Source organism: Medicago truncatula, chromosome 6 (genome assembly GCF_003473485.1).
Source record: "Medicago truncatula cultivar Jemalong A17 chromosome 6, MtrunA17r5.0-ANR, whole genome shotgun sequence".
In the NCBI taxonomy this organism is placed as follows: Eukaryota; Viridiplantae; Streptophyta; class Magnoliopsida; order Fabales; family Fabaceae; genus Medicago; species Medicago truncatula.
In genome coordinates, this window is record NC_053047.1 from 765,129 (window position 1) to 791,446 (window position 26,318).

Here is a 26,318-nt window from a genome sequence, read left to right on the forward strand (position 1 = left end):
AGTTTTCCAAAATTCCAAAATTAATAGTTAGTTTTAATATTTAACTATTAATTGTTTGTTTTTAAGAAAAAAATAATATAAATTTTTAAGTTTAGGGGGCATTTTGCACATAAGTGCAAAACTTCAGGGGGGGTATTTGTAAAACGTCATGTTCACTAACAGAAAAATTTGACGGAGGGGGTAAATTGACTAACGTTGAAATTTCAAAGGGGTAATTGAAGTTTTGTTAATTTCAGGGGGGTAATTGATGAAACTTACAATTTCAGGAGGGAAATTGACTATTTACTCATTGATTTTGCCATCCAAAAACGTCTGACGACACAGCTTGTTGTCCGCTTGCCTTCTATTCAAGTGAAAATCTCTTGATTAATATTTTTCTATTGACACTCCGGCCTCATGAGAAAGGGACCGTAATAATTCAAAGTTTTGATATGTAAAGTTTGGTCCAAGAAATTAATCTAAATAATTAAGTACGGAAATCACTTTATTTTTTTTATAATCGGACCATAACACATTAAAAACATTAATCAACTGAATCCATTGTTACATAAAAATCGATTGAATCCATTAAAAAAATATCGAATACTTCAATTTCAATTTAATTGAAAAGTTTAATTTGATCACGTGCCTATTGTATAAATTGGGCAATAATCCACCTTCAATTTGATTGATTATTTTTTTATTTCATTTTTTTTAGAGATTCACAATTAGAGAAACGTATATATTATATTTTTTATTTCCTTTTTGAGAGATTCATTTTCATTTATTTTTGAGAGAAGATTCATTTTTATTATATATAGTAAAACATATAGTGGAGAAAATAACATTATAATTAGAGGAGAGAAACAGTGTGTGGAAGGCTAGAAAAGATAAACGAAGACACAAGTAAAAGAAGAAGAAGAAAAACAAGGTTAGTTTGCTTTTTTGTTTTTTATTTTCTTATTTGCCACTATAATTTTATTTTTGTTTTTGTTTTGTTGATTAATAAACCTGTAACATAATTTTGTTTTGTTTTGTAAAATCATCGAGATGGTAAAATTTCTTTCATAGTTTGGATTAAATACTATGTTCAAGGTCTTTCTTTTGATCTCCATCAATGAAATGCATAATTTATTCTTTGTTTGAGTGTTGATACTTTCTCAGGCTATCGTTTAGAGGTGCATATGTATGTATGTTTTTATATTTTGTGTATTTCAATAATTTTGGGGGAACCTTTCGTAATTTTTTTTGTTTGTTGCACTTGCACAAATAGCTTTTGTGAGGAGACACTCTTTTGAGTAAATATCTTTCTTTTGTCTTATGCAAGTAGCTAAGAAAAATACACTCTTCAAATTAGGGTGTCTTGGTATCGGATACAGACACCGACACAACATTTATAATTACATTACATTAAATTATATTTTTTTTTAAATTATTATCCGTGTTGATATATGTGTCTATGTTTGTGTTTAACGATTTATGGTATAAATCAATTGCATTTGTCAATACATATATATTATTTCGTGTTAAATCATTCATATGATTGATTGTAATTTTTTTAAGTAATGTTTGATTGTAATTTACTAACTAAAACTCTCTTTATTTTTTATACTAATGGTTCAAAATTAAACTTTAATATATTATGGTCCATGCATTTGTAGTTCATTCTCTATTTTTTTACACGTTCCTTTTTCTTTTCTTTTTTAACTGGAAAAAGAAGTCGAGCTTTTGAGCCCATATACAAATAAAAAATTTATCTTTTTATTATCATGATATTGGTATGAAATGATACGAAATTTTCACCATCGTTTATCAATGATTAAATTTTGTCGTGAAATTTGTGGGTACACAATGTTGATTCTCCCATTTCATTTGTTTAAGGGGTCGAACTCTTTTACTACTCGTGTAAATCCATTATTTGTTATATGCTGGGATTGAACCCTATATATCTTTAGTACTCATAATGTTAGAATGTACATCTGAGAATTTGATAACTCTATTCGATTTCAAGCATAGAATACTTTTATAATAATACCTTGTAATAAAGAGTAGCTATGGGATGATTTAATTTGAATGTCGTATGAACTATCTTCTATATTTTTGTTTAAAGCAGCATGATAAGTTACAATTTTCGTGCTTCCATTGATTTTGTGTACATTCACTATTTGAGTAATTATATTTACCTTGCTGCTCTTTTTTACTAGTTGTCTTGTTGCTTGCTTATTGTATATAATTACAAATATTTTATTGAATTTTTAATTACAATTAAAAATTATATTATTTTTCTAGATATACTACACTGTTTTTTTTACCAAATATATCATACAATGGTATGAACACATGCTTATATTGTGTTCGCAGCAAATGGGTCGTGGAAGAGTATCTGTGGAATTTATTCAAAAGGAGAAATCTAGAAAGATATCATTGCAAACAAGAAAGATTGGTTTAATGACAAAAGTTGAGGAACTTTCCATTCTTTGTGATGTTGATGCTTGTGTGATTCTTTATGCTCCCAACTTTGAAGGCCAAGGGTATGATGAACCTGAAACATGGCCTAAAGACACAAAAGAGTTGCAAAGAATTCTTCAAAGGTACTATAACACAACAATTGATAGGCGTCTTAAGACCTATAATGTTCAAGAATATTTTAAAGAAAGGATGAAAAAAGTTGAATTTGAGATTTCCAAAGTGCGCAAAGAGAAGTTTAAGATGAAGTATCAAACTTGGGATGAATCATTCAATTTTCTTGAAGATGAACAATTAAGGTTATTTGCTAGCATCTTGGATTTTAAGCTTGATGCATGCAATCTAAAGATGAATATGCTAAAGGGAGATCTTAGGGGAAAATCAATAGCTCTTGAAACAAACAAGATTGATAACCTTAATAGTTCTCCTTACTTGGACTCAAATCCAAGTAGCTACTTCAATCTCCCGCAAAACAACATGTCTCAAGCACACATTTATCCACCATTGATGAATATCAATGATAAAAACCCTTTAGGGTTTTGGCCACTTATATCAGGACAAAGCTCTCAACCCTCTCATATGGTTTCAACTGCACAAAGCTCTCAACCTTCTCCTATGGTTTCTAGTGCACAAAGCTTCTACCATGTGGAGTCTTACCCTTGCAAGCAGATTGATGGTAATTGGACTCATCATGTTGATGGTAATGTTACATATCATCATCCCAAAATTGATATGAAGAAGGATGAAGCTGAAAATGATAAAATTCTGCCACCATATTATTACAATAGAAATGGAATGATAATGCAATCATATCCTATTGCTATGTCTACTCTTCCTTCTCAAAATCTTTCAAACCTATCCCATGAACATCTAAATAATGGATCCTATGATAAAGATGTTCTTCACACTCAAATGTTCAACTACATGGATGGAAGGAAGTAGTTGGTTATGCTTTAGACATTCATGCTAACTTTTTAGTATAAGATTGTTGACTTTGGTTTTTTATTTTTCTAGACTTCATTGTCATTTATTTGTTTAATTTATTGAACTAGTATGACTTTCTTTTTTTGGTTTTTAAGTGGAACAATTTGCTTGGTTAATTCAATGTTATATTGTTGCATGCAAGTCTCGGTTGACATATATGTGTACTAATATAGATGAAGGATTTAATATGATCCTTATTTATGTCACAGAACAAATATTCAATCATGCAATTTTATTGTTTGTTTAATTTTACAAATATGTATGCTCCATTTTGGAGATTAAGGTCCCTCAACTTGCTTTTTTTCTTTCTTAAATCAAGTACTCTCTATATATGCTCAATTTAGAAAAAAATAATTGATAGGAAAATTGTGGTATATATCTAATGTCGATGTGCATAAATGAAGTTATTTTAACTTTATGCACCCAATAACAATTAGATTATACATTATTTTCGAATTGAACTAGGTATACTTATATATACTATAACAAGCAAAAGCAAGATCAAGCCAAATATAATATACCATGTACAACTTTACGTTAAATTTCATGGATATGTTTTGATTGGGATTTGTTATGAGGGCATGCATGATTTTGTTATGGTTCTAGTTTTGTTACAAATATTATATATTTTAATCATATTTTTTTTTTGTCAGGTAGTCTAGTAGCTAGAATTCATCTTATAAGGGGAATAAGTGGGGTGTCCAGGGTTCGAACCCCGACCCCTACATATAATAATGTATTGTCCTACCAATTAAACTATGTTTACAGAACAAAACGCCTTAGTTTATTAAATACCTAAAACACCTTAATGATCCTCTACCATTACATCCAATTTATTTATCTAAGTAATTCCCTTCAACTAGATAGATATAAGCGTAAAAAAACGTCATATGGTTCGATATTACCATAATATATTTCTCTATTTGGGTAATTAACTAGAAGCATGTTCTTGAAAGATTTTACTCTATATTCGAACAATTATATTTCTACCCTACAAAATCTCTTAAATTCCAGTTTCGTCCATGAAATTTTTTAAATAAATAAAAAATCTCATACCCCACATGAATGAAAATGTGTTCAAAAAATCTTAATTTCGTAAAAAAGTGTTCGAGAAATCTTAATTTGAGTGACTACATCATCAAAAATAAATTTTAAACATCAAGGAATCTATGGGAAAACGTCATATAAAAACACTTGTTACATCAGGATACCAGGAAAAACAGACAGAGGTCAAAAGTGCAACCAAGTTAATGGAAAACCCAAAACAACAATTACTTCATTAATGATCCAAATTCAAATTAATGATCCAAAAGAGTGCAAATTGCCTCCGTAATTCATAATGAAAATACATTCAACTTAATATCAAATATAAGTCAATTTGTCCAATGAAAATACATTCAAATTAATACCAAATCCTACTGCCTAGTCACAACGATCCATCCATACCATGATACATGCCTCTCATTCTCTAACTGTTGTTTTGCTTTTCCCATTCTTTGTTAATTCACATTGAAGTTATCCTGGAATCGTTCAACCATTTCTTCTCAAATGCCTCTTCTCTTTTCCTGTTTCCTATCCTGGAAAGCTAGGTCATAGGGTTTACTACAAGGTTTGCTAGGGTTTTGAGCTTAAGATTTTCTTCCACTCCAGCTCTAAAAAGGTGAAAACCCTATTTTTTTTTTAAGAGGAGTGTTATTTGAACAACCATTTGGTTGACAATTTTTGGAACAACCATAATTTACAAAGAAAAAGTTGGTATTTGCACGAAAACCAAAGCAATAGAGAGATAAAGTAAAAAGTAATGTGAGTATGAGAGAAAAAGTTGTTGCAAAAGTTGTCACAAAATGAATGTTCAAATATCATTTCTCGATCAAAGAGGATACATACAAACAGAAGAAAATGGGTGGAAGTTGTGAAATGGTTGAATTGAAATTTCAGAGTATTGACATGAGATGAGATGTAGATGAAGAAAATTTATACTCAGCATTAAGGATTGATTTAGGGTTTTCTATATTTTGGGCCAACTCAATGCTTTGATCAGTTGTTACACTATACCCCCTACACATGATGCCTCACCCCCTATAAACCATTGAAACTGATAACTTTTCTTTTTTTAGTTTAAAACAAAATGTTCCTAAAAATTAAGTTGATTAATTGTTTTATAAATCTTCTCATACTAATTTGACAATTTAAACATTATTGTTTATCTTATATTTATAAGTAACAAAGAATATCTTCATTTTTATTTTAGGCTTACACTTTTTGGTCATTAACTAGAAACGTGTTCCTAGTTATTTGTAAGTGTTGATTATGTTCATATTCTTAAAAGAAATGAACATCTACATGACTATAGTTTAATTGTATTTTTTTCTTTTGACCGCTATAATTTTGGTGTATAAATGTATAACTAAAGTCACAGATTTATATAGTTTTGGAATTTTGGTGTATAAATGTCTAACTAATGTCACAAATTTTGAAAATGTCTCAATTTAAATCCCCTATTCATTCCAAAAATGTAGTAATAGACACATACAGCAAAACACCAATATTGATCCCTGAATTCATGGTACTTACTCATTTTATATGTGCAGTTATAATAATTTTACACTCATCATTCAATCATACATTCAGGCCATACTTTTTTGCACCCAAATGTATGTTTATAATAATGGAAATCCAAGAGGTTCACCATTCAACTCTAAGACTCATTTTCCTATGGCTTTCTAAAACTTCATACAGTTAATCCAAGGGCAGTAGTGCAAAAATTCCAAAAATTTACCAAGGCATTCCCACCAGTTCAACAAAAATTGAGCAAATATACCCCGGAAGTTGGTTATATTGATCGATTGATGTTATTGAACTAACAAAAAGCAGATTTTCAATAAAATTATTGATCTTGGTTTTACAGCTGGAAGAATTTCTTCCAGGCCATCATCTTGGCGGTCTACGTCCATGGGCTGTCTCGTGAAAGAAGCATCAACTGAAGTTATTTATCATCCACGGGAAACACTACGGGAATTCCTTTGCTAGAAAAGCTTGAGAGAACTACTGGCATCTCGTCGCCTACCTTCAAGTCCGTTTTCCCATCTCCCTGCAATACAGAACAATAATGGGTCGATAAGGGAATTGGATGGCTCATGTTACACACAATTTAACGATGGAGCAAAATAATGTATGGATTTAAGAAGTTAAAGGAATTCTTGATGCTACAATCGAATTGATTAATTATAGCAAAGATGGAAGTCATGAAGAGGAAAGCAAGACACTAAACTGTGTGCAAGCAACTTTATGTGATCAGCTAAGATAACGTTCAAAAAAAGTGCAAATTAACTAGAGAATATGAATAGTTTTTGGTCTCTGCAACAAGAAACCATACAAAAAAATGGATTTGTAAAAAAAAAATCGTAAGTAAAAAATGTTTGGCAAAAGAGGTAAAAGACAAGGGAAACCATACATATCAGAAAGAAACTGCCACTTATGAAACATAAAGATGACTCTACCTCAAAACGGTACATTCCTCGAACTCCTCCACCCAAATCTAACACTAACCCATGTGCACGAATTTGAAAAACTTTGGCTTTAAATTTGGTTCCAAGTGGCAAATCTTTTGCAGTCAATGGTTCATTGTCTTTATCTTTCTTCTCGTTCCCTTCTGCCCTTTGAGTATCAGATTTCAACTTTTTTTGCATTGAAAGTTTTGGCTTCTTTGGCAAGGAACCTGACTGAGATGGAGAATCAACTGCATCTTGAGATTTACGAGGTTTTGACTTGGATGGAGATTTCGACTTACTACTATCCAATTTTACCCCATCATCAATGAGAGGACTATTTGAAGTTTGATTGTGATCCAAGCTGATAGATTTCTCCTCCTCATCACATTCTGCAGCACTGCGTATTACAATTACTGGTGTTTGGGAGGCTGAGGGTTTTGTTTCGCCCACCTCATTTTTTTCTATAGGCAACTTGGAAGCAGAATTTTGTTCTTGTGTAATGCTAGATGCGTCCCAAACTGGTGCCCAACTGTTGGTAGTTACTTTTGCAGATGTGGCAGATACTTCGGCTATATAATTAGTCTCTGATCCTCCGGGACCACGCAAAGCCGCTTTGAGGGATAATTTAATGTTACCATGAACATCTTGGCCAATGCACATCAAAGAAAGCTGCTGGCCGATAGAGACTATGTCTGAAATCTTGGAAACCTAGGGAAAGCACAGTTTTTTAAATAAATTATTATATCGAATTTATGCTGTTGATAGCAAAGCGATTCAACATATAGATCTTGATTATGAGAAATTAAAATTGTTAAGTCATACATACTGGTTCATGTGATAACTCAGAAATGTGGAGAAGCCCCTGCTTGCCACCATTAAATTCAACAAAAGCTCCATATTCTTTTATAGAGGTGACAACACCTTTGTAGATACCTCCAACTTCAATTTCCCGGCCAACTATAGAAACAACCTGACAAGCAACAAGGTTGAACTTAGAATAACAGACGGAAAGGGACTATGATAATATCTCAATACATGAAGTTCTGTGTTATTAAGCTGCATATGAAAATAACAAAGTAGTTTACAAGAGAAATCTGTAAGGAAAACATTACTGCATGATATTATCATAACATGGATTTCTGATCAGGACTGAGACATTTGTCTCACTTAGGACTCTAATAATAATAATAATAATAAAACTAAATAAAAAACATGATTAGATTAAAAATAATAGTTCAACATGTAAGAACTACCTTTTCTAGTGTTTTATCCATTAAAGATTGATTCTTGGTAACTATTGTAAGTGTTCCATCTCCTACAGACAGCCGGGCACCTGATTGTAGAAAATAATAGCATGTTCAGCAGGAAAAACAAAAACTTTCTTTTAGAAGCCAAAAAAGGACAATATTTTAATATCTTTAACATGATTTAGATAAAAACTTGACAATAAATTGTAAAACTCTCAAAACAAGATCAAGGAGGATCAGAACTAGCAGGTTAAAAAAAAGTGTACAAATCGCACTTCTTCCTAAAAAATTGTATCAGGAACCAGAATACAATTTACAAAGCAGAGGAAGAAGGAATCAAAAAGCCAAAATAGGTTAATATTATTTAATACTGAAAATAATTATTTAGAAGTAAAGTGCAAGGAAATACGTTCGAAATTGTATTTGGGCCACACATTGCCAAGGATCCTGAGCTGTGCAATGTATATATGTGCTTGGACACCCTCACCATATAAGATGAGGGTGCCGCACATATATACATTAGGAATGTGGGATTCAAATGCCCACCCTCACACCTAGCATGGGCCTAAACTTGCCCTACAAAATCCGACTAAGATACCATGTGTTTGAGCTATCATCGGGGGCAAATATTTTTAGTCTTGTGAAAGTAACGTTTTCACCCAATTATCTTAGAAGGGCTTTGTTAGCTGTTTATAGAATGCAAGTGATAGATATATTATTGGTGATCAAGTAAAATGTCATTGTAATAGGAAGAGTGTGACAATTTGGATTCTTTTTGCACTCATTTGTTGATCAAGCAAAGGATCATTGACCATCCAATGTGATAGGTCCCACCCACAATCAAATTCTGGACATGTATAACATTTATCCATTTATCTGCAGTGAATGAAGATCACTTGGAGCATTTATACAGCTATTTTGAAGTTTGTCAAACCATTGCATATATACACCTATTTTGACGTTTGTCAAACAATTGCATTAACTACAGATAATGAAGTTTGTCAAACCATTGCATATATACACCTATTTTGACCACCAACACTTAAATTCTTTAAACAGCAACCAGTCATTTTAAGAGATTTGGGGGTGAGAACGTGACTTTCACTAGACTATAAATATCATCCCCTGATGATAGCCGAAACACATGGTATCAGAGCTTGATGCCCTAGGACATTTGAAAATTGGATCCAGGCCTGCGCTAGGCATGATAGTGGCTAGTGAAGTTGTATTTGAGTCTGACATTGCCGAAGTTCCTAGGCTGTGCAATGTGTATATGTGCTTTGGAACTCTCATTTTAAGAGCTATCTTTTGAGAGTGAGATTCAAGTCTATCTAACAATACTGAAGGAACCTTTCTCTTTTTCGAGGAAAAATTTAGAGGAATAGGAGGCCACCCTATTCCCAAGGCCAAGGATGCCAAAAGCCTCGGTAAGAGCTTGGTGGAGGCCACCATATTCCCAAGGCCAAGGCACACCAAAAGCCTCGGTAAGAGCTTGGTATCATGTTTACATATCTTTTACCAAGACAAATGTTGGTAATAAGAATCAAACCTAATCCTTTTGACTTTCAAACAGAGTATTTTTATCCTTAACCTGTTGATCTAGCCTCCTTTACGGATGACATATTACTTTTACCATCTTACATAATTAATTGAAACTAATCCCTTTTACAAATCAAATTTCACTTTAACCCCATTTACAAACCTGGGAAAGATCAACCAAAATACAAGAGCAAAAAAAGAAAGAAAAAAAAAAAACTATTACAGCAGAATAAAAAGAAAAAAAGCGATCCTCACGCGCAAAATCTCAAAAAAAAAAATTGTTAAACACATTTTAAGAAATTATAAGTTAAAATGACCTGTTTCCATTTCCAATTTTTTCAATAGAACACCCATTGGCCCAATTAAGCGACGAAGAGCGTCGTTGCTGTACTTCAATGTGACTGCATCATCAAAAATAAATTTTAAACATTAGGGTATCCTAAAACATCAAGTAGGAATCTAACTGAAAACATTACCAAACAAATGAAAGGAGAAAAGGAAGTTAAAGATCTCAACCTATTTGTTGAGAAGAACTGCCCTGCTTGGTACATGGTTCTTTAATTTCCCGTTCCATGTGATCAATAATGTGTAGATGGGCTTTATGTGCAGGTTCTAAACATTCACATATGATATCTAGTGGAATTCCAGCTGGTTTCATATCCAATTGAGCGGCAGTAACTCCTTTTCGAGTTCCAGCAATCTTGAAGTCTATGTCACCCAAATGGTCTTCCAAGCCCTTCAAAAATTAAAATGTAATACATTTGGATGAAATCAATAATCATTGTTTGTTTGATAGCTATCTGTCTACTTGGTAACATAAAAACACGTGAATCAGGAATGGGGGTACCATGAAAGTAGAAGTCAAAAGTGCAACGTAATCGCTAAAATAAACAAATGTTACATATTCAAAACTAGGAAACTAGATTATCTCCACATATCTATATAAAATTATATTCTCAGTTCTCAATTAATCTATAATAAAAAATGAATCATGTTTTTTGAGCGTTGTTTATATATAAATTAAATTCAAATATACTGATAACAATTATTACTAAGCATCACATGATACTCAGGTAATGATTCAAGTGTAAAGGGTTGATATTATAATTGGGTATTAAGTAAACAGACATTGTACAGCATAATGTATAATTCAAAAGTTCAGAAAAATACCAAAATATCAGTCAGTATACGGTAGTCCACTATTTCGCCTGTGCATGGATCAAGTTCACTAACAAGACCCACAGAAATACCAGCAACATGTTCCCTTATTGGAATGCCGGCATTCATCAAAGCCATACTTGCTGCAAACAGAAAGATTCATAGTAAATTTTCTGTCTATTTTGTACATAGACTAGGTCTGTGCTGTGATGTTGGTTAAAATAATACCTCCACATACACTTGCCATTGATGTTGAACCGTCTGAAGCCATGACTTCAGAGTTAACACGAACAGTATATGGAAAAACAACTTCAGGAGGCAAAACAGCAAGAAGAGCTTTTTCAGCAAGTGCTCCTACAAAGGCAAAACAACAAAAAGTCAATCTCTTTAGCTAACGAAGCTGTGTGAAGCCAAACTCCGATTAACATATGTCCCCTCCATGGGAGGTAATCTTGTTCAAGGTGCTAAAAAAAAAAGTGTGTTGGCACTACTCTATCCAAAGGGAGACCATTTAATTCTAGATTTCTCTTGATGGTCTGGCCTTTGATATTTATGCTCTCTATCTATGATCCAAAACGTAAAGAGGATATACAAATAATATTATAAATAGTATTAGCAAGGTACTCATTTACCATGACCAACTTCACGCCTATTTAGACCACCACGTTTCCCAACTTCACCTATGCAGTAGGGTGGAAAACTATAGTGAAGCATAAACCGTTTTGACGAAGGACCAACTAAAGAGTCCAAGTGTTGAGCGTCTTTAGGTGCTCCAAGTGTTACTGTACATAGGACCTGTTCATGGCGATAAAAAATATCACCTCAGATAAAACTAAAATCGCTTAAAATAATAATTGTTTCATGTCATTACGATCATTTAACTTTCAGCAACCCATAACAGAAAAACAGAGAACATATTTGACCTGTGTTTCGCCACGGAAAAAATCTGCAGATCCACGCAGCTTGGAAATGCATCCAGCTTCGCAGTACAAGGGTCTTACTTCATCTAACTGTCTTCCATCAACTCTGGATCCTTCTGCAATAATTCTTTTACGGACCACCTACATTATTTGAAATTATAAATAAACACAAAAGTTCAATAAGTACATCCAAATTCCATAATCAACATGACAAGAAAATATGTAAATTTTATTTTGACCGGGGAGATATGAAGTTACAAGGAAAAAATCTGATACAATCTGTTGCCGCTGCTAGAGTGTGGCAAAAAAACAGAATATAACATATTAATTTGAATTTAGAGACCAAAGCACTGGTAACACTCTTAATAACATACAACTCACCCATCAATTCTCTTTAAATATTATAGTGAATAGTGGATTATGCACTGATATAAGATAAGATTGTAGGGTCACTTCGTCAGGTGTCATATAAATAAGAATTAGTTCCTACATTATGTCTGGCTGATCTGAGCATTAAAAGATTAGTAAAGCAAGGATCTGGTAGGTTCTAATGTTAGTTACCATTGACATGTTAGTTAAATACTTAGATTATGAGTTAGTAATTATCTCAATAAATAGACTCATCGCGGTTGGAATCGATTACATTTTCATATTAATAAAAATAAAAAAGACTTCAGTTTGTGATTATCTCGAATTCTCTCAATTTTCGCCTTCTCTCTCTCTTTCTCATTCCCTCTCTTTCTCTCAAGTATCAGTCTTTACTGTGAAATACTTACTCTAGTATCTATGGATGGAGAGTGATTTTACAACCAGCTGCGGTTTCAGATAAAATGTCAAAACTTTAAGAGTGAATAATCTAGGATATGTTTTTTTGGAAAGAAAAAAAAAAAAGACAAGCAATAATCTCTAAATTTCTAATTTATAAAACAGAATGCTCCACACCTTCTTCCTCACTGTGTCTATTGTCTTTGACAAAACCTTTATGCTTTCTTCATCTCCTTCTTCTTCAAGCACTTTCTTTACATCTTGTGTGATATTGTCTAATGCTTTTCCACGTTCAAACTACAAATAATTATAACAAAAAATCGATAAATATAATGAGTGTAAATTCTGTAACATTCTTGATCAGTAAAAGTAATAAAACAAGAGAAAGAGAGTAATAACACCTTTCCATAAGAAGGATCGGTGAAAACAGCTTTAATAGGTGCTTCTGCCAAATTACTGACTTTCTCCAGTGTTTTGTCAGACAACATAGACAATTTATATTCTTTCTTAGACTTACCAGCTTTAGCGGCAAGTCTAATTTGAGGTTCAATATACTTTACTGCCTGAACAATCAGAGAAACATATCTCAGTAGCATTCAATTATGAAAAGAGTCTGACAATAAAAACAATAAAATTTACCTCCGGATGAGCAAATCTTAATCCAGCTTGCAAATCTTCCTCAGATATCTCACGAGCTTGGACATCAATCATCAAAGTTTTATCCTTTGTACAGGCATATATCAAGTTAAGATCACTTAAGCTGAGCTGCAATGTGGCAATACAAAGCAATGAGAAATGGGGAAGAATGCTTTTCAACTAACCAAGATATTTATCAGTGAAGTCATGCTCTACTGTTTTCCAGCATAAAAATAAAATAAAACATATTTATCAAGATTAAAGTATCAAACTATGGTACAAACCAACTTCCAACAAACAACAGTTTAGACTTCAGAAAGTAATCATTTTCAATAAAATATCAATAATCAAAAGGAAATAAAGAAAACTGAAGAAATATGTGCTTCGAAATAAACTATCAAAAGTATAAAACATCTATAAAATTTTAAAAACTACCAAACTGCTAATAACTTTAAAGCTTCAAACCCATGCACCCACCCAAAAAATTGAAGTCGCGATAAACTAATAATGCTGACATAGACAAACAGATGAGTAAAGTTAGGTAAACAGCTCAATCTAGTCAAGCACATATCCCATGAGAGCTTATATCATAATCACCTAAGCAACAAAAGCTAATTTTCCCATGCTTATTTGATAATCACCTAAGTTATTTTTATAAATTTAACCAAACTACTTAAGTGTTTATGTCATGTACAATATTGTCAATGGCAGATGGCAAAAGGCCACAAAAAACACCATATAAGCACGCCAATGCAGCCTATGGCATCACCATGACGAGAATCCCTTCAAAAATTGCCTATGACGGGTGTAAAAAAATCTGCCACGCCATTCCGCCACGGTAGAAGAATGACCCCTATTGAACAACACCGGTCATGTATGCTACATACAAGTTATTGTAATACAGAGGAATCAATGAAACTGCATGATACAACAAAAGACACTTCGTTCCAAGTCGGTTCAAATTATGTTGAAAATTACCTCATCCATCGTAGGATTCACCACAAACTGCCCACAAATCCTACCGATTCGAATCATTCCTATGGGGCCACCCCAAGGAATATCTGATAACATAAGTGCAGCAGACGTCGCATTAGCCGCATACACAATCGGATCTTGTGTTCCATCTGAGGAAAGAACACTAGCCGTCACCTTAAAAATCAACAACAAATCAATCACAAATCAACGAAACAAAATAAATAAACAAATAAATAACAGTGGCATAATACCTGAACTTCATGATAAAATCCAGGTGGAAACAGAGGTCGAATAGGACGGTCAATGATTCGAGCACACAAAAGTTCGCGTTCCTTAGGAGCACCTTCTCTTCTCATGTACGTAGAAGGAATCAAGCCATGCGAAAATTGCTTCTCTTCATAATCAACCTAATTCAATCATAATGATTGCAATTGCATGTTGAGAATGCTTCAAGCTACTAATAACACATTGTATAGTTACATTCATATATTTGTGTATATGTGTGTGAAACCTAATTCTACCTAAATTGAAATTGCATGTTGAGAAGGTTCAAGCTACTAATCATGGACTCATATAGCTGCAACTGTAAACGCATGTGTGTGAAATCTAATTCAACCAGAGATGATTGAAATTTCGTGCAAATTAATTAATTCAACCATAACTTATTTTGTATGTTGAGAAAGCTTCAAGCAAAATAATATCATTTTACAGTTACATTACGTTCATATAACTACAACTGTGTGTACATGTGTGAAACCTAATTCAACCAGAAAGTATTGCAATTGTGTGTTGAGAAAGCTTCAAGCTACTAGTAATAACTGCATTTTACAGTTAAAAACTCGTGAGTTGTGTTACCTCGTTCAACCTACTAGCAATAACTGCATTTTACAGTAATAACTGCATTTACTAGTAACAACTGCAAATTTGTGATGAGAAAGCTTGAAGCTTTTTTTTTTCTTTAAACTCGCTATCTGGCCCAAGGATGAAAATGAGTATCCATGGGCACATATATTGATATACGTGCCCGCCCCCGTAATCCATGAAGTTTTAGTTGCCTATAGGTATTTACAGATATCCACAGATAACATTTTAAAAAAATATATATATCTTTTTTAGTAATTACCTAAAATTTAATTACAAAAGTTCTTCACATTCATTTCACTCTCAGTTTAACAATAAAAGTTCATTAGATTCATTTCCTTCTTTTTACCAAAACATAACAATATCCATACATAATAATATATATTCCATTTCTAACCAAACCAAAGTTCATCACATTCAACTAAGATATTTAAATAATTTATACAGGTACCGATACCAACGGGCACGGGTACCATTAAATCCACATCCACATCCATATCCATTAAGTAACGGGTAAGTATAGGGTTAGTTTTTGTGCGGATATCCATTAAGGTAACCGCCTTGTGCTCGTGGCGGATTTTATTCATGGCGGACACGGGTCTTTTGGTCATCCCTAATTTGGCCCAATGACAGACTAATTCGAGACAGATCCCATCATCCACTAGCGGGGCCCAATTGGATATCCATTTTACGTGCATATTAATCGCCTTGTCCCCGTGATAGCCGCAAGGACTTTTTTTTCTTTTCATTCCTAATTTGGCCTGACAAATTTGGGACCAATCCCAATGTCCACTGGTGGGGCCCAATTGAACCCAACACATGAACCGCTAGCTAGACTGGACCTAAGACCTAGAGAGAAGCACGCTCCGAGGTCCCAAGCCTACACCACCACCGCCACCACACATACAAACTCATGGGATCAGAAAGCTTCATGCTAAATGCATTTTATAGTTACATCTATATATGTGAGTCGGTGTGTGAATCCTAATTGAACAGGAAATTATTATGATTAACGTGTGTGAACCGAATAAGTGTATCATATGGTTGGTTTTGTGGTCACAACAATTGATTTTGAGTGAAATGATTGTGTAAAATTGATTCTAACTAAAAGTAAGTTGAAAGTAAAGTGATTTGTGTTTCCATACATTCTTCTTGTAAAAATGAGTTGAACTATAAATTTCTTTAATAATCAATTCTAGAATCAAAAGCTACAAATCATAGCTTCAAGTAGAATCAATTCTTGAGCCAAAACCAGTTCTACTTAAAAGCAACCAAACACGTCAGAATCAATTCTACACATCCACATCCAGAATCAAATTTAGCTCATCTAGAAATGAAATCAAACTTGAATAAAAGAGAAGAGAAAGAAAAAGTTAGTTACAGTGAGAGGCAAGAAATCATTGCGAGCAATTTCATCTCGAGAGGTATTAACCGCTGAAAGGATTTTGTTATCTTCCATCGTCAAAACAACAGCTCCATTTGAGAAACGACCGTATTTCCCGTTTTGAAATGTGATGAGACGGTTACCGACTTCGAATTCCTCCGTGAAAGTTTCGAGTAATTTTGTTCCCGAACCACCACCGTCGCCGGAGGAAAATGTGCGGCGGGAGCCGCCGATGTGACGGTGTAAAGTGCGGAGAAGTGGCTTTGCATTTCGTATCCGCAGTGCAATTGACATCGGAATGATTCAACGTTCGCCGGGAAATGTCTTCGCCGGAAAATGGCTTTGCCGGAGGAAAAAGCTCTATGTAGCTGCTTACTGAACTAGCGTGTTAAGATTCTTCACGCCAGGGTTTAGGGTTTTAGCTTCTCTTTCTTTTATTTTTTTATTTTTAAATAATGAAATTGTAATAAAAAATGATTAAAAACAATTGGCTTCTTCACCAAGTTTAGGAATATTCTTTTACAATAATCAACCTATTTCATTTCATCAATATCTTGTATCGTTATCTAAAGAAAGTTGTTCATTATCAGTTGTTTTGATAATTTCAGTTAGATATGATCGTCTACTTCGAAGTTTAAATTTGATTGTTGTTATTTAATTGTATGTGTGTGATGTTTTATATGTAAAAAAACAAAAAATTAAGTTAACAAATAAAAAACAACTCTAAAATTATTGAGCATTGACTACTTTCTTGTGTGACCTTTTCGTGTACTTTTAATGGGCATTTGTTTAAGGGTTATAAATTTATACTTCCTCCGATCCTATTTATAAGAGAAAGTCGATTTTTTAGATACATTGAATAATGTATGTATTTAGTCAATAACCTAAACCAAATACATAAATTATTTAATGTATCTAAAAAATAAATTATCTCTTGTAAATAGGACCGGAGGGAGTACTTGAGATTAACTTTAAGAGAATTCATAAATATAAAGATTGAAATCTTATACCTAAGTAGCAAGAAGTGAGAACAAAAATTGAAAAACCCAAATAGCATGCAACTGATAAACACCACGGTAATCAAAGAAAATGAAACAAATTTCTCTAGAATTGCAGTTTTGAGAGAATATTTAGCGAGTATGACAATATCATAAATGACTTTTCATAAGAGATCATGAGTTTACAACACTACCTCAGAATAAAATTTTCAAACCTATTTGATGGGAATAAAAGGGAGGAAAACATAAGTGGAACATGGGTAAATGTGGTAAAGTTTATTCATATGCATATTTTTCTTACTCTCATCTACCAAACAGAGGAATACTTAATTTCATCCTTAGATTCATAGAAACTATTATTGTAACTCTCAAACAAACGCCCCCTTGATAACTTATTTCATTTTCAAATTCAAATATACAGTGTAATTATATAAGATTTGAAAATTACGTTTTGGAATCAGGGTACATCATGAATCAACCTTCTGCTTTAAGCATAGAGCCATTTTGGGACTTCATGAATCAACCTTCTACTTCAAGCATATAGCTGTTTTGTGCCTTGCGCTTAGGGCGAATGTGGACCATTGCGGAGATAAATAATCTAATACATACAGATACAAGCACATATATGAATAGGATTAACATGATAAATCCATCACTAAGATGTACACGAATTTTGGAGGAGACTAAGTCAGACCAACTTTAAATATATGTGATTTATACTCGGTCACCATATGCCACAATTTGGGAATAGAGAAGGTGGATATTAGTTGTAACTTCTAAGGTCATCTCCTTAGACCTATCATTATTTGCACAATTACACTAACATTTATTCGTTTTGTGATTTATTTGATGAGTCGAATTGATACATTTTTGTCGGATGTGAGCACATATAATATATGCGACGAACAACAACTTTATATTAGATAATAAACAAATTGTGGTTGATTTCAACGAGTCGTTCTTTAATCTGTTGAGCTCGTTCAATTTAGTGCAATAGTAAAAATTAGTCATGATTATATATATATATATATATATATATATTTTTTTTTTGTGGTGTTGCATATAATTATAGGGTTTTAAAACATTTTTTGGGACATCTTTCTTATATTTTTATAGGAAGGAAAATGTGGGACCAAGTTTGTGGTATATACATATCATTAAAAAAGGGTTAAATATGTTTTTGGTCCTTATAAATATATTAACTTTTCGTTTTAATCCCTCTAAATTTTTCCTTCAATTTTTAGTCCCTATAAAATTTGCAATCACTACTTTCGGTCCCTATTTTTAAGTTAATTTTAATATTTTTTAATGAAATTATGCAGAAATGTGTAGAATATTGTAAAAATATTTCCCAAAGAAAATTAGAATTTTTTTAAGAAAACATAAATTTAATATGAAATTTTAACCATAAAAATATAAAAATTTATATTAAATTCATGTTTTGTTAAAAAATTCTATATTTTTTTGGGAGAGATTTTTAAAATATTATGAATTTTTATTCAAAATTTTATTAAAAAATATTAATTTTACATATGAGTTTACTTTAAAGGAGGGACCAAAAGTGAAGATGGAAAAATTTTTAAGACTAAAAGTTGAAAGAAAATTTTAAAGGAACTAAAACGAAAAATTGATATATTTATAAAGACCAAAAAAATATTTAACCCTTAAAAAAAATAGCAGACATTTTGTTTGAAGGCATTAGTATAAAAAATCTAGTGTTAATAAAATAATACCGAGATTACTAAAAATATTGTAATAATGGAGTTGGACGGTGATATCATCATAGAGTAAAGTCAAAAACCCTGGAAAGAAAAGAAGAGAGTGAAGTTAGTTTAGTTATGCTTCGAGCATCATCTTCATCATCACTGTTTCGATTAACCAGCACTCTCACAATGCTATCTTCTTCTTGTTCTCTCAGAAACCCTAACAACCTTCTCTTCCATTCAACTCCATCATCATCACTCTTCCTTCCTCATCCTCCCAACTCTCTTTCCTTCCATAATCACAATCACAATCCCTTTATCCCCCTTCGATGCTTCGCTTCTTCGACTCCCATTCATGTCGCCAATCCAATCGTCGAAATGGACGGTAATAATATTCCATCTCACACTCTTCGTAATTCACTACTTTACTACCTTTATTTATTTAGTATTGTTCTTTTTGCTTCTTAGGTGATGAAATGACAAGGATTATATGGAAGATGATCAAGGATAAAGTATGAATCAATCAATTCTCTATTTATTTATTTTTTATCAAATTATATCCAGATAGATACTCATAATAATTTAAGAAAACCAAAGTTATTAAGACTCTGTTTGGCAAAACAGCTTAATTTGCAAGTGATGAATGTAATTAGATAGATACTCATAATAATTTAAGAAAATGATTTGAGAAAATGAAAGTGATGAATGTAATTAGATACGTCATTTTGGATAAACAACTTAATTTGCAGCTTATAGAAAACGTACGAGCTATTTCTATAACAAAAGCTAAAATAAAGTTAATTTTTTTTTGTATAAGCTATAAACTGTTTTCATAAGCTAACTTGAGGACTTAAGAAAGTAAGTTGAAAACAGCTTATGAACATGTCATAAGATGTTTTCATAAGTTCATCCAAACAGTCTCACAAGTGTTTATACCAATAGATATGCTCAACTAAGCCAATCTAAATAGACCAGTAGACTATCTGCAATTTGCTTATGACATTAACAGGTGTTTTTTTTTTGTTTGTTATGCGAGTGCAGCTTATATTTCCTTACTTGGATTTGAACATAAAATATTTTGATTTGGGGGTTCTGAATCGTGATGCTACTGAAGACAGAGTGACTGTCGAAAGCGCAGAAGCCACTCTCAAGTGAGTGATTTTTTTTTCAATGAATGGAAACATCAAAACATGCATAATATAACACATTGGAATTTAATTATCTTTATTTTACTATTAATGATTTGTGTCTTTGCTGAGAATGTTAGATTGGAAGGTGCAACTAGGTCCTGTTAATTAGAAGAATATAGATAAATAATGAAGTATATATTAGAGTTTTTGGATACGGTCAGAATTGATAGCCAAGTAGTGCCCCTTAGATAGTTTCATTAAAGTTGTTTGAGGCATAAACTAATTGCTTACTGGGGGAACCTGTTAGGGTTGTTCACCTTATTAGATTTTCGTCAGGGTGATTGATGTCACAGATCTTTCTGGAAGATTTCAATTTGTTTAGGCCTTTAGGGTCCTTGATAAGCTTTGTGCCTGTTCTCCTACTTCAGCTACATTTTTGTGGTTAGTTTTAATGGTTTGTTTTACTTTTACCGTTTACCAAAAGGGGGGAACTAAAAAAAATGTGGCAGTGTTTGTTTCGTGTAATCCTTTGGCATATAATTATGTTTTTGTCCTCTAAGTATTTGATGCTCTGCCAATGTTTGTTTCATGGGATTTTTCTGACATGCTTGTATTGGGATTGTGTAGCTTTACTGCAAGTTCTCCTTGTTTTCACATAATGCATTTTTTCTCTTTTTACCCTGGAGAGTTTCTTATCCTGCTCCCTTTGCTGTCATTCACCCGTTCTGTTTTTATAAATAAATTCGAACAACATTCCCATTTATTAATTGAAACTTCTATTTGCTTCAGGTACAATGTTGCTGTGAAATGCGCAACCATAACTCCTGGTAAGTTGTTATGGGCTTCAATTTTTTGTTGTCAATCAGTGGTGCTATAACACTAGTATAACGGGATTTGAACAAATCGGTATTGTTCCGTGATACGCTATTTAGTACAAAGGGTTGTCAAATAGCGGCTGCAGTGGCGCTATAGACTGTAACATGGCATAATTTGAACAAACCGCTTTTTCCGCGGTCTGCTATTAACAACACTTAAATAGACTTAATGTTCTGTATTACGAGTCATTTGACCTTGTACATACTCACAAATTTAGCTCATACTATTAAACATTCTACATAGTGCATTGCAAGTGGACCCTAGCTCATGATCTTAAGTCTTTTGTTTATAATTTTTTTACAAAATAATATTATCTGAACTCTATTCTGAATTTTCAGATGAGACCCGAGTCAAAGAATTTGGACTGAAGTCTATGTGGAGAAGCCCCAATGGAACAATAAGGAACATTTTAAATGGTTTGTAGTATGCACATATTATTGAATGCAATCATCAAATCTTGTGTTGTTAGCTATCATCTTTTCTGTGCATCAATGTCAGTTCCCACATGTGTTTTTTTGTAGGTGCATTTATGTACATAAATACAGTTGAAGAGATATTAGTCTGCATATAGAAAAGTACTGGTGTGTGTAGTTTTGTTTATTTTACTCGCGGGATTTTCACACTTGATTACTTATTTTTAGAACATATACAAATGTATGCTAAATTTATCATACTATCTGAAATAAAATTCGTATTACTGAGTGTAATGATATAATACTAGAAAATAAGAGTCAAGCCCCCAAGCCAGAGAGAATTCTATAGGCTACAGAAATCAACAAATACTCTCAACATAATGAAACCTTATCCCCTCCTCCTCCTCCTCCTCCTCCTCCTCCTCTACAAAACAGATTATGTTTCCCTTTGCTCTATCTATTACTAACTCTGCCTTCCCACCATTAGTAACTACCACCTAAGGTTGCGCTAAGCTCTTAAGCACCTGGGATTTGGGTATAGACCAGGGACCATAGGGATCAGATTCCTATCTTGCGTAAACCAGTTTGTTTCCTTGTTTTTCGCAAATGGGACTGCATCTTGTAATCATTTTCTTATTCTTATCATCTCGAGGCACCCCTATATTCTTGGTGTTTTTTATATTTCATTGTAACTGTAAATGTTGTTTTTTTATTCTGTTTTATATGCATCAATTTCCCTCACTTTAAATAAACTGCTATTGGTTGTGACTTGCTATAAATATTATCGGTTTACAATTTCAGTTAAGGGAAAAATGGAAATCCTAAGAGGTCTGAAAGTAAATGGCAGAGTCAGGGTTTAGTCGTTTTAAACAAGACATTAATGTTAAAAAAATCTATTTGAGTGGCACATTATATAAGATAGATAACAGGAGATGGGCCTTTTGACTTATTGCCAACTTTGCTGGCCATTTAAAATTAATTTGAACACGGATTAGAGGAAATGAGGAGTATTGAATTTATTCCGGAAATTAATTTTCATTGCTTCTTGTCATACATTATGTGGACCCAAGCTATCTCAATATACTACACTAGAAGATAATTAGAATACACGTTTTGAACCTGAATTGATTGAGCTTTGATTTTCTGTTTGTTTGTTGAAAACATCACTTCTATTAAGCATTTCTAAATTTCTCTTGGTGGTATTTTTCATTTCCTTCCAGGTACTGTATTTCGTGAACCCATAATATGCCGCAATATACCCAGAATTATTCCTGGTAATGTCTTAACTGTAGTTCGATTCTTCATTCTTAATGGAGTTGAAATACCGAAGTGTACCATTTGGAACTAATTTTCTAGTTTACAGGATGGAAGAAACCAATTTGTATTGGTAGGCATGCTTTTGGTGATCAGTATCGTGCCACTGATACAGTAATCAATGGACCAGGGAAGCTTAAGCTGGTATTTGGTATGTTAGTTTCCGAAGACCCACTTTCTGTTGTAGTTGAAATTTTTTTTCTTCTTCTTTTTCTGTCAATTTTTCGTTTTAAACATCATATATGTAGTTTACAAACTTCTGTCTATTTCTAATTCAGTCCCAGAAGATGGTGACACTCCAGTGGAGCTTGATGTTCATGATTTCAAAGGCCCTGGTGTAGCTCTTGCTATGTATAATGTTGACGAGGTTTGTCCATTTTATATTTTCAGCGTGTGTGCTAACTAAATGTTCAACATTTGCTTTTGTTGCTTTTTTATTGCATTCAAACACTTGTTTTCCTAATATGCCAGTCAATTCGAGCATTTGCTGAATCATCCATGTCACTGGCATTTACAAAGAAGTGGCCACTTTACTTGAGCACCAAAAACACAATTCTCAAGAAATATGATGGCAGGTGGTTATTGCTATATCTCTGTTGGTTCATATTTTCAATTGTCGCCTTCGTATGCAAAACTTCTCTTTCATTCAGATAGCCTTTCTTTTTATTTGTTGCTATTGGAGATGATTTACAGCTTGAGTTTATTACAGATTTAAAGACATATTTCAGGAGGTTTATGAAGAAAGGTGGCGGCAAAAGTTTGAAGAACACTCAATATGGTTTGTTTTGATGTTTATGAGCCAAATTGTTTTGAATCTTTTGATGCATTACATATACACTTTTATGGTTGAGACTTGTGTTACTTCAGGTACGAGCATAGGCTAATTGATGACATGGTTGCATATGCACTCAAAAGTGAAGGTGGATATGTCTGGGCTTGCAAGAATTATGATGGAGACGTTCAAAGTGATTTACTTGCTCAAGGTAATATAGTGAACTCATCGTTTATTTGAAGCATGATGATTGCATGATATTAGTCAGTAGTAACCCTCGCCAATGTTTTTGATGACTAGTAAAATCGATTCTTGAAACCCAAGCCATGGAAAGTGGTCAATTTTTTTCCAATACAGAGAAATGCATTATATCCTTGTCCAAGCCTTTTGGCTCAGCTGGTGTGTACATCAGATTACTGGGAGCATACTAGCTGAGTGAGCTCTGTTTATTATAGAGGACAATAAACTATTTTTAGAGACCATACCATCGTTATTTGCTTTGTTTGAATCTTCTATTTTATTGACATCTGATTATCAAATAATTTAACTTACGCAAATTTTTTAATATGGGTACGTTTATCAATTTGTAAAGGACATGAACAATTTCTGTAAGAAAAACATTTGTGAGGAAAATAAGCAATTACCCAAGTGTTTCAAGTGCTATACTTAACAAACAAGCGACACTACTTCCTTTTGCATTACATTTACCTTAGTATATTTTTGTGCATAAAGAAAGGTATTGCTTTTCTCTTCAAAGTGAATGAACATTATTACACTTTGCAGAAAGTTGCAAGGCAAGGGAAGCATTTGTCCTTGTTTTTGATTGGTTTTTACTTAAATCTTGAAATTTCTGTCTTTTATTGCCAACTCATGTAGTCGATTACCCCTGTGAATGTGTGTTTTCTGGTCTGGTTGTCAATTTCATTTTCATTAGTTTAATGTATTTGTGAAATGCAAAAGAGAGCATTTGAATTTTTTGTGTAATAAATAATTCTGAAATCTGAATGTTTGCAGGATTCGGCTCATTGGGTCTCATGACTTCTGTGCTGGTATGTATTAAATTCTTACTACAGTATTTTTCAGCAGCACTGTTATCTCTATTTTTTGTTATTGGGTGTTATAAGTTATGCTTGCAACAAAAATTTGCAGTTATCTTCCGACGGCAAGACATTAGAAGCTGAGGCAGCTCATGGAACTGTAACTCGGCATTTTCGGTTTCATCAAAAGGGACAAGAAACCAGTACGAACAGTATTGCTTCAATATTTGCATGGACACGAGGACTGGAACATAGGTACTTTGTTGCTTGTTTCAAATAACAAGTTCTTGTGCATTTTGATGTTCTTTTGAACTTTTCCTTTGTCAATTGAGGATATTATTGCTTTGAAACTTTGTCAAAGTTGATGTAGATGAATATAATTGGATAGATTTTAATATGTAATTTGCGTGTGTGAATATTCATGAAAGCAAGTTTAGTCTTTTGATATCCATAGATAAGTGATCTTCTATAAATGTACTTTTTTTAAAAATAAAAAAAACTTCTCTACCTTTCTTCTTCTCCCGTTTTCTGAATCTGTTATTGACATGAGTTTGTTATGTACCAGAGCCAAGCTGGATAAAAATGAAAAATTACTGGATTTTGCTGATAAGTTAGAGGCTGCATGTGTCGAGACAGTGGAATCAGGAAAGATGACCAAAGATCTTGCCCTTCTGATTCATGGGCCTAAGTAAGTGAATCTGATTCCCCACCATGTTTAATCATTTCAATATTTTGATATTGCAAACTTCTGAACTTTGTATTTTAAATTTTAATTTAACTTCCTAATTCTTGTATCCTGCTTCAAAGCAATTATTCCTTCTAAGATTTTACTATTTGATGATGTGTCTGGATCTTGAAACAAAATATTCTGTTCATTTTTATCCGCAAAATTTCAATAAAACATCATTTATGTTACTCTTTTACTAAAACCTCTCTTGCTTATTGTTTGATTACAATATTATTTTCCTTCATACTAACATTAATTTCACATGATATGTCTGTTTGTAGTTTAAGTTTTTTTTTTCTTTCGAGTTTAAGGTGTCGTTAAAATATTTGTAGGTAAATTGCATGTCTTATTGTTTTGACATTGGATTGTGTGCAGGGTATCAAGGGAATTTTACTTGAACACCGAGGAATTTATTGATGCTGTGGCGAGTAATCTTGAGAGAAAGCTCCGAGAGCCTGCAACAGTCTAACATATATGGTTTGATAGATGCATTGAGCTCGGTCGAAACCCTAGCCCTAGAATGTTAGGAAAGCATTGAACAGAGGGGACTATTGATAAATTGTACAATTATTCTTTGGGACTTCGGCCTACCATTGGCTTCCCCATTGTTAGTGTCTGTTTTTGTGGTGCGTCACTTATGATAAATCACAGCCAACATATATCAAGACGATGTGTAGAAGTTTATCCAAACATAGGCTAACACTACTGCAGTAGAGGTTTTTGTTGAGAGAAACACAACTGTAATAGTTGAACAATAATTTTCATGCGAACAAATACAAATTGCACACGAGGGAATATGATTTGTGTAGATTCAGCGGCTTTCAAGATTTGTGCATGAACCTGTTTTTTTAAGTATTTTGTGGATGGATAAAAAACTGGAGTGGCAACTGGGATGGAAATAGATTCCATGCAGTATTGATTTTGATTTGATGATTTAGTGCAT

General features: G+C 33.0%; 3 protein-coding genes across 3 annotated transcripts; 2 read left to right on the forward strand and 1 right to left on the reverse strand.

Moving 5' to 3' along the window:
- The first annotated feature begins 2,343 nt into the window (after window positions 1–2,343).
- On the forward strand, window positions 2,344–3,387 carry LOC11433962 (agamous-like MADS-box protein AGL82). Its single transcript, XM_003618129.1, has one exon. It carries the CDS (start codon window positions 2,344–2,346, stop codon window positions 3,385–3,387), a length of 1,044 nt encoding a protein of 347 aa, XP_003618177.1.
- A 2,590-nt stretch (window positions 3,388–5,977) lies between these two features.
- LOC11434901 (polyribonucleotide nucleotidyltransferase 2, mitochondrial) lies at window positions 5,978–16,831 on the reverse strand. The gene is made up of 16 exons (XM_003618130.4): window positions 16,403–16,831; window positions 14,412–14,567; window positions 14,164–14,334; window positions 13,189–13,314; window positions 12,951–13,112; window positions 12,727–12,846; window positions 11,788–11,925; window positions 11,497–11,659; window positions 11,093–11,218; window positions 10,877–11,007; window positions 10,223–10,442; window positions 10,024–10,107; window positions 8,174–8,253; window positions 7,747–7,890; window positions 6,930–7,628; window positions 5,978–6,520 (listed from the first exon to the last, which is right to left on the reverse strand). Exons 1-16 carry the CDS (start codon window positions 16,697–16,699, stop codon window positions 6,416–6,418), a joined length of 2,922 nt encoding a protein of 973 aa, XP_003618178.2. The 5' UTR covers window positions 16,700–16,831; the 3' UTR covers window positions 5,978–6,415.
- Window positions 16,832–19,171: 2,340 nt separating this feature from the next.
- LOC11419675 (isocitrate dehydrogenase [NADP]) lies at window positions 19,172–26,200 on the forward strand. The gene is made up of 15 exons (XM_003618131.4): window positions 19,172–19,491; window positions 19,575–19,618; window positions 20,148–20,257; window positions 21,026–21,063; window positions 21,451–21,528; window positions 22,746–22,799; window positions 22,889–22,990; window positions 23,118–23,206; window positions 23,311–23,414; window positions 23,549–23,617; window positions 23,707–23,822; window positions 24,626–24,660; window positions 24,761–24,903; window positions 25,214–25,336; window positions 25,751–26,200. Exons 1-15 carry the CDS (start codon window positions 19,242–19,244, stop codon window positions 25,842–25,844), a joined length of 1,449 nt encoding a protein of 482 aa, XP_003618179.1. The 5' UTR covers window positions 19,172–19,241; the 3' UTR covers window positions 25,845–26,200.
- The last annotated feature ends 118 nt before the right edge of the window (window positions 26,201–26,318 follow it).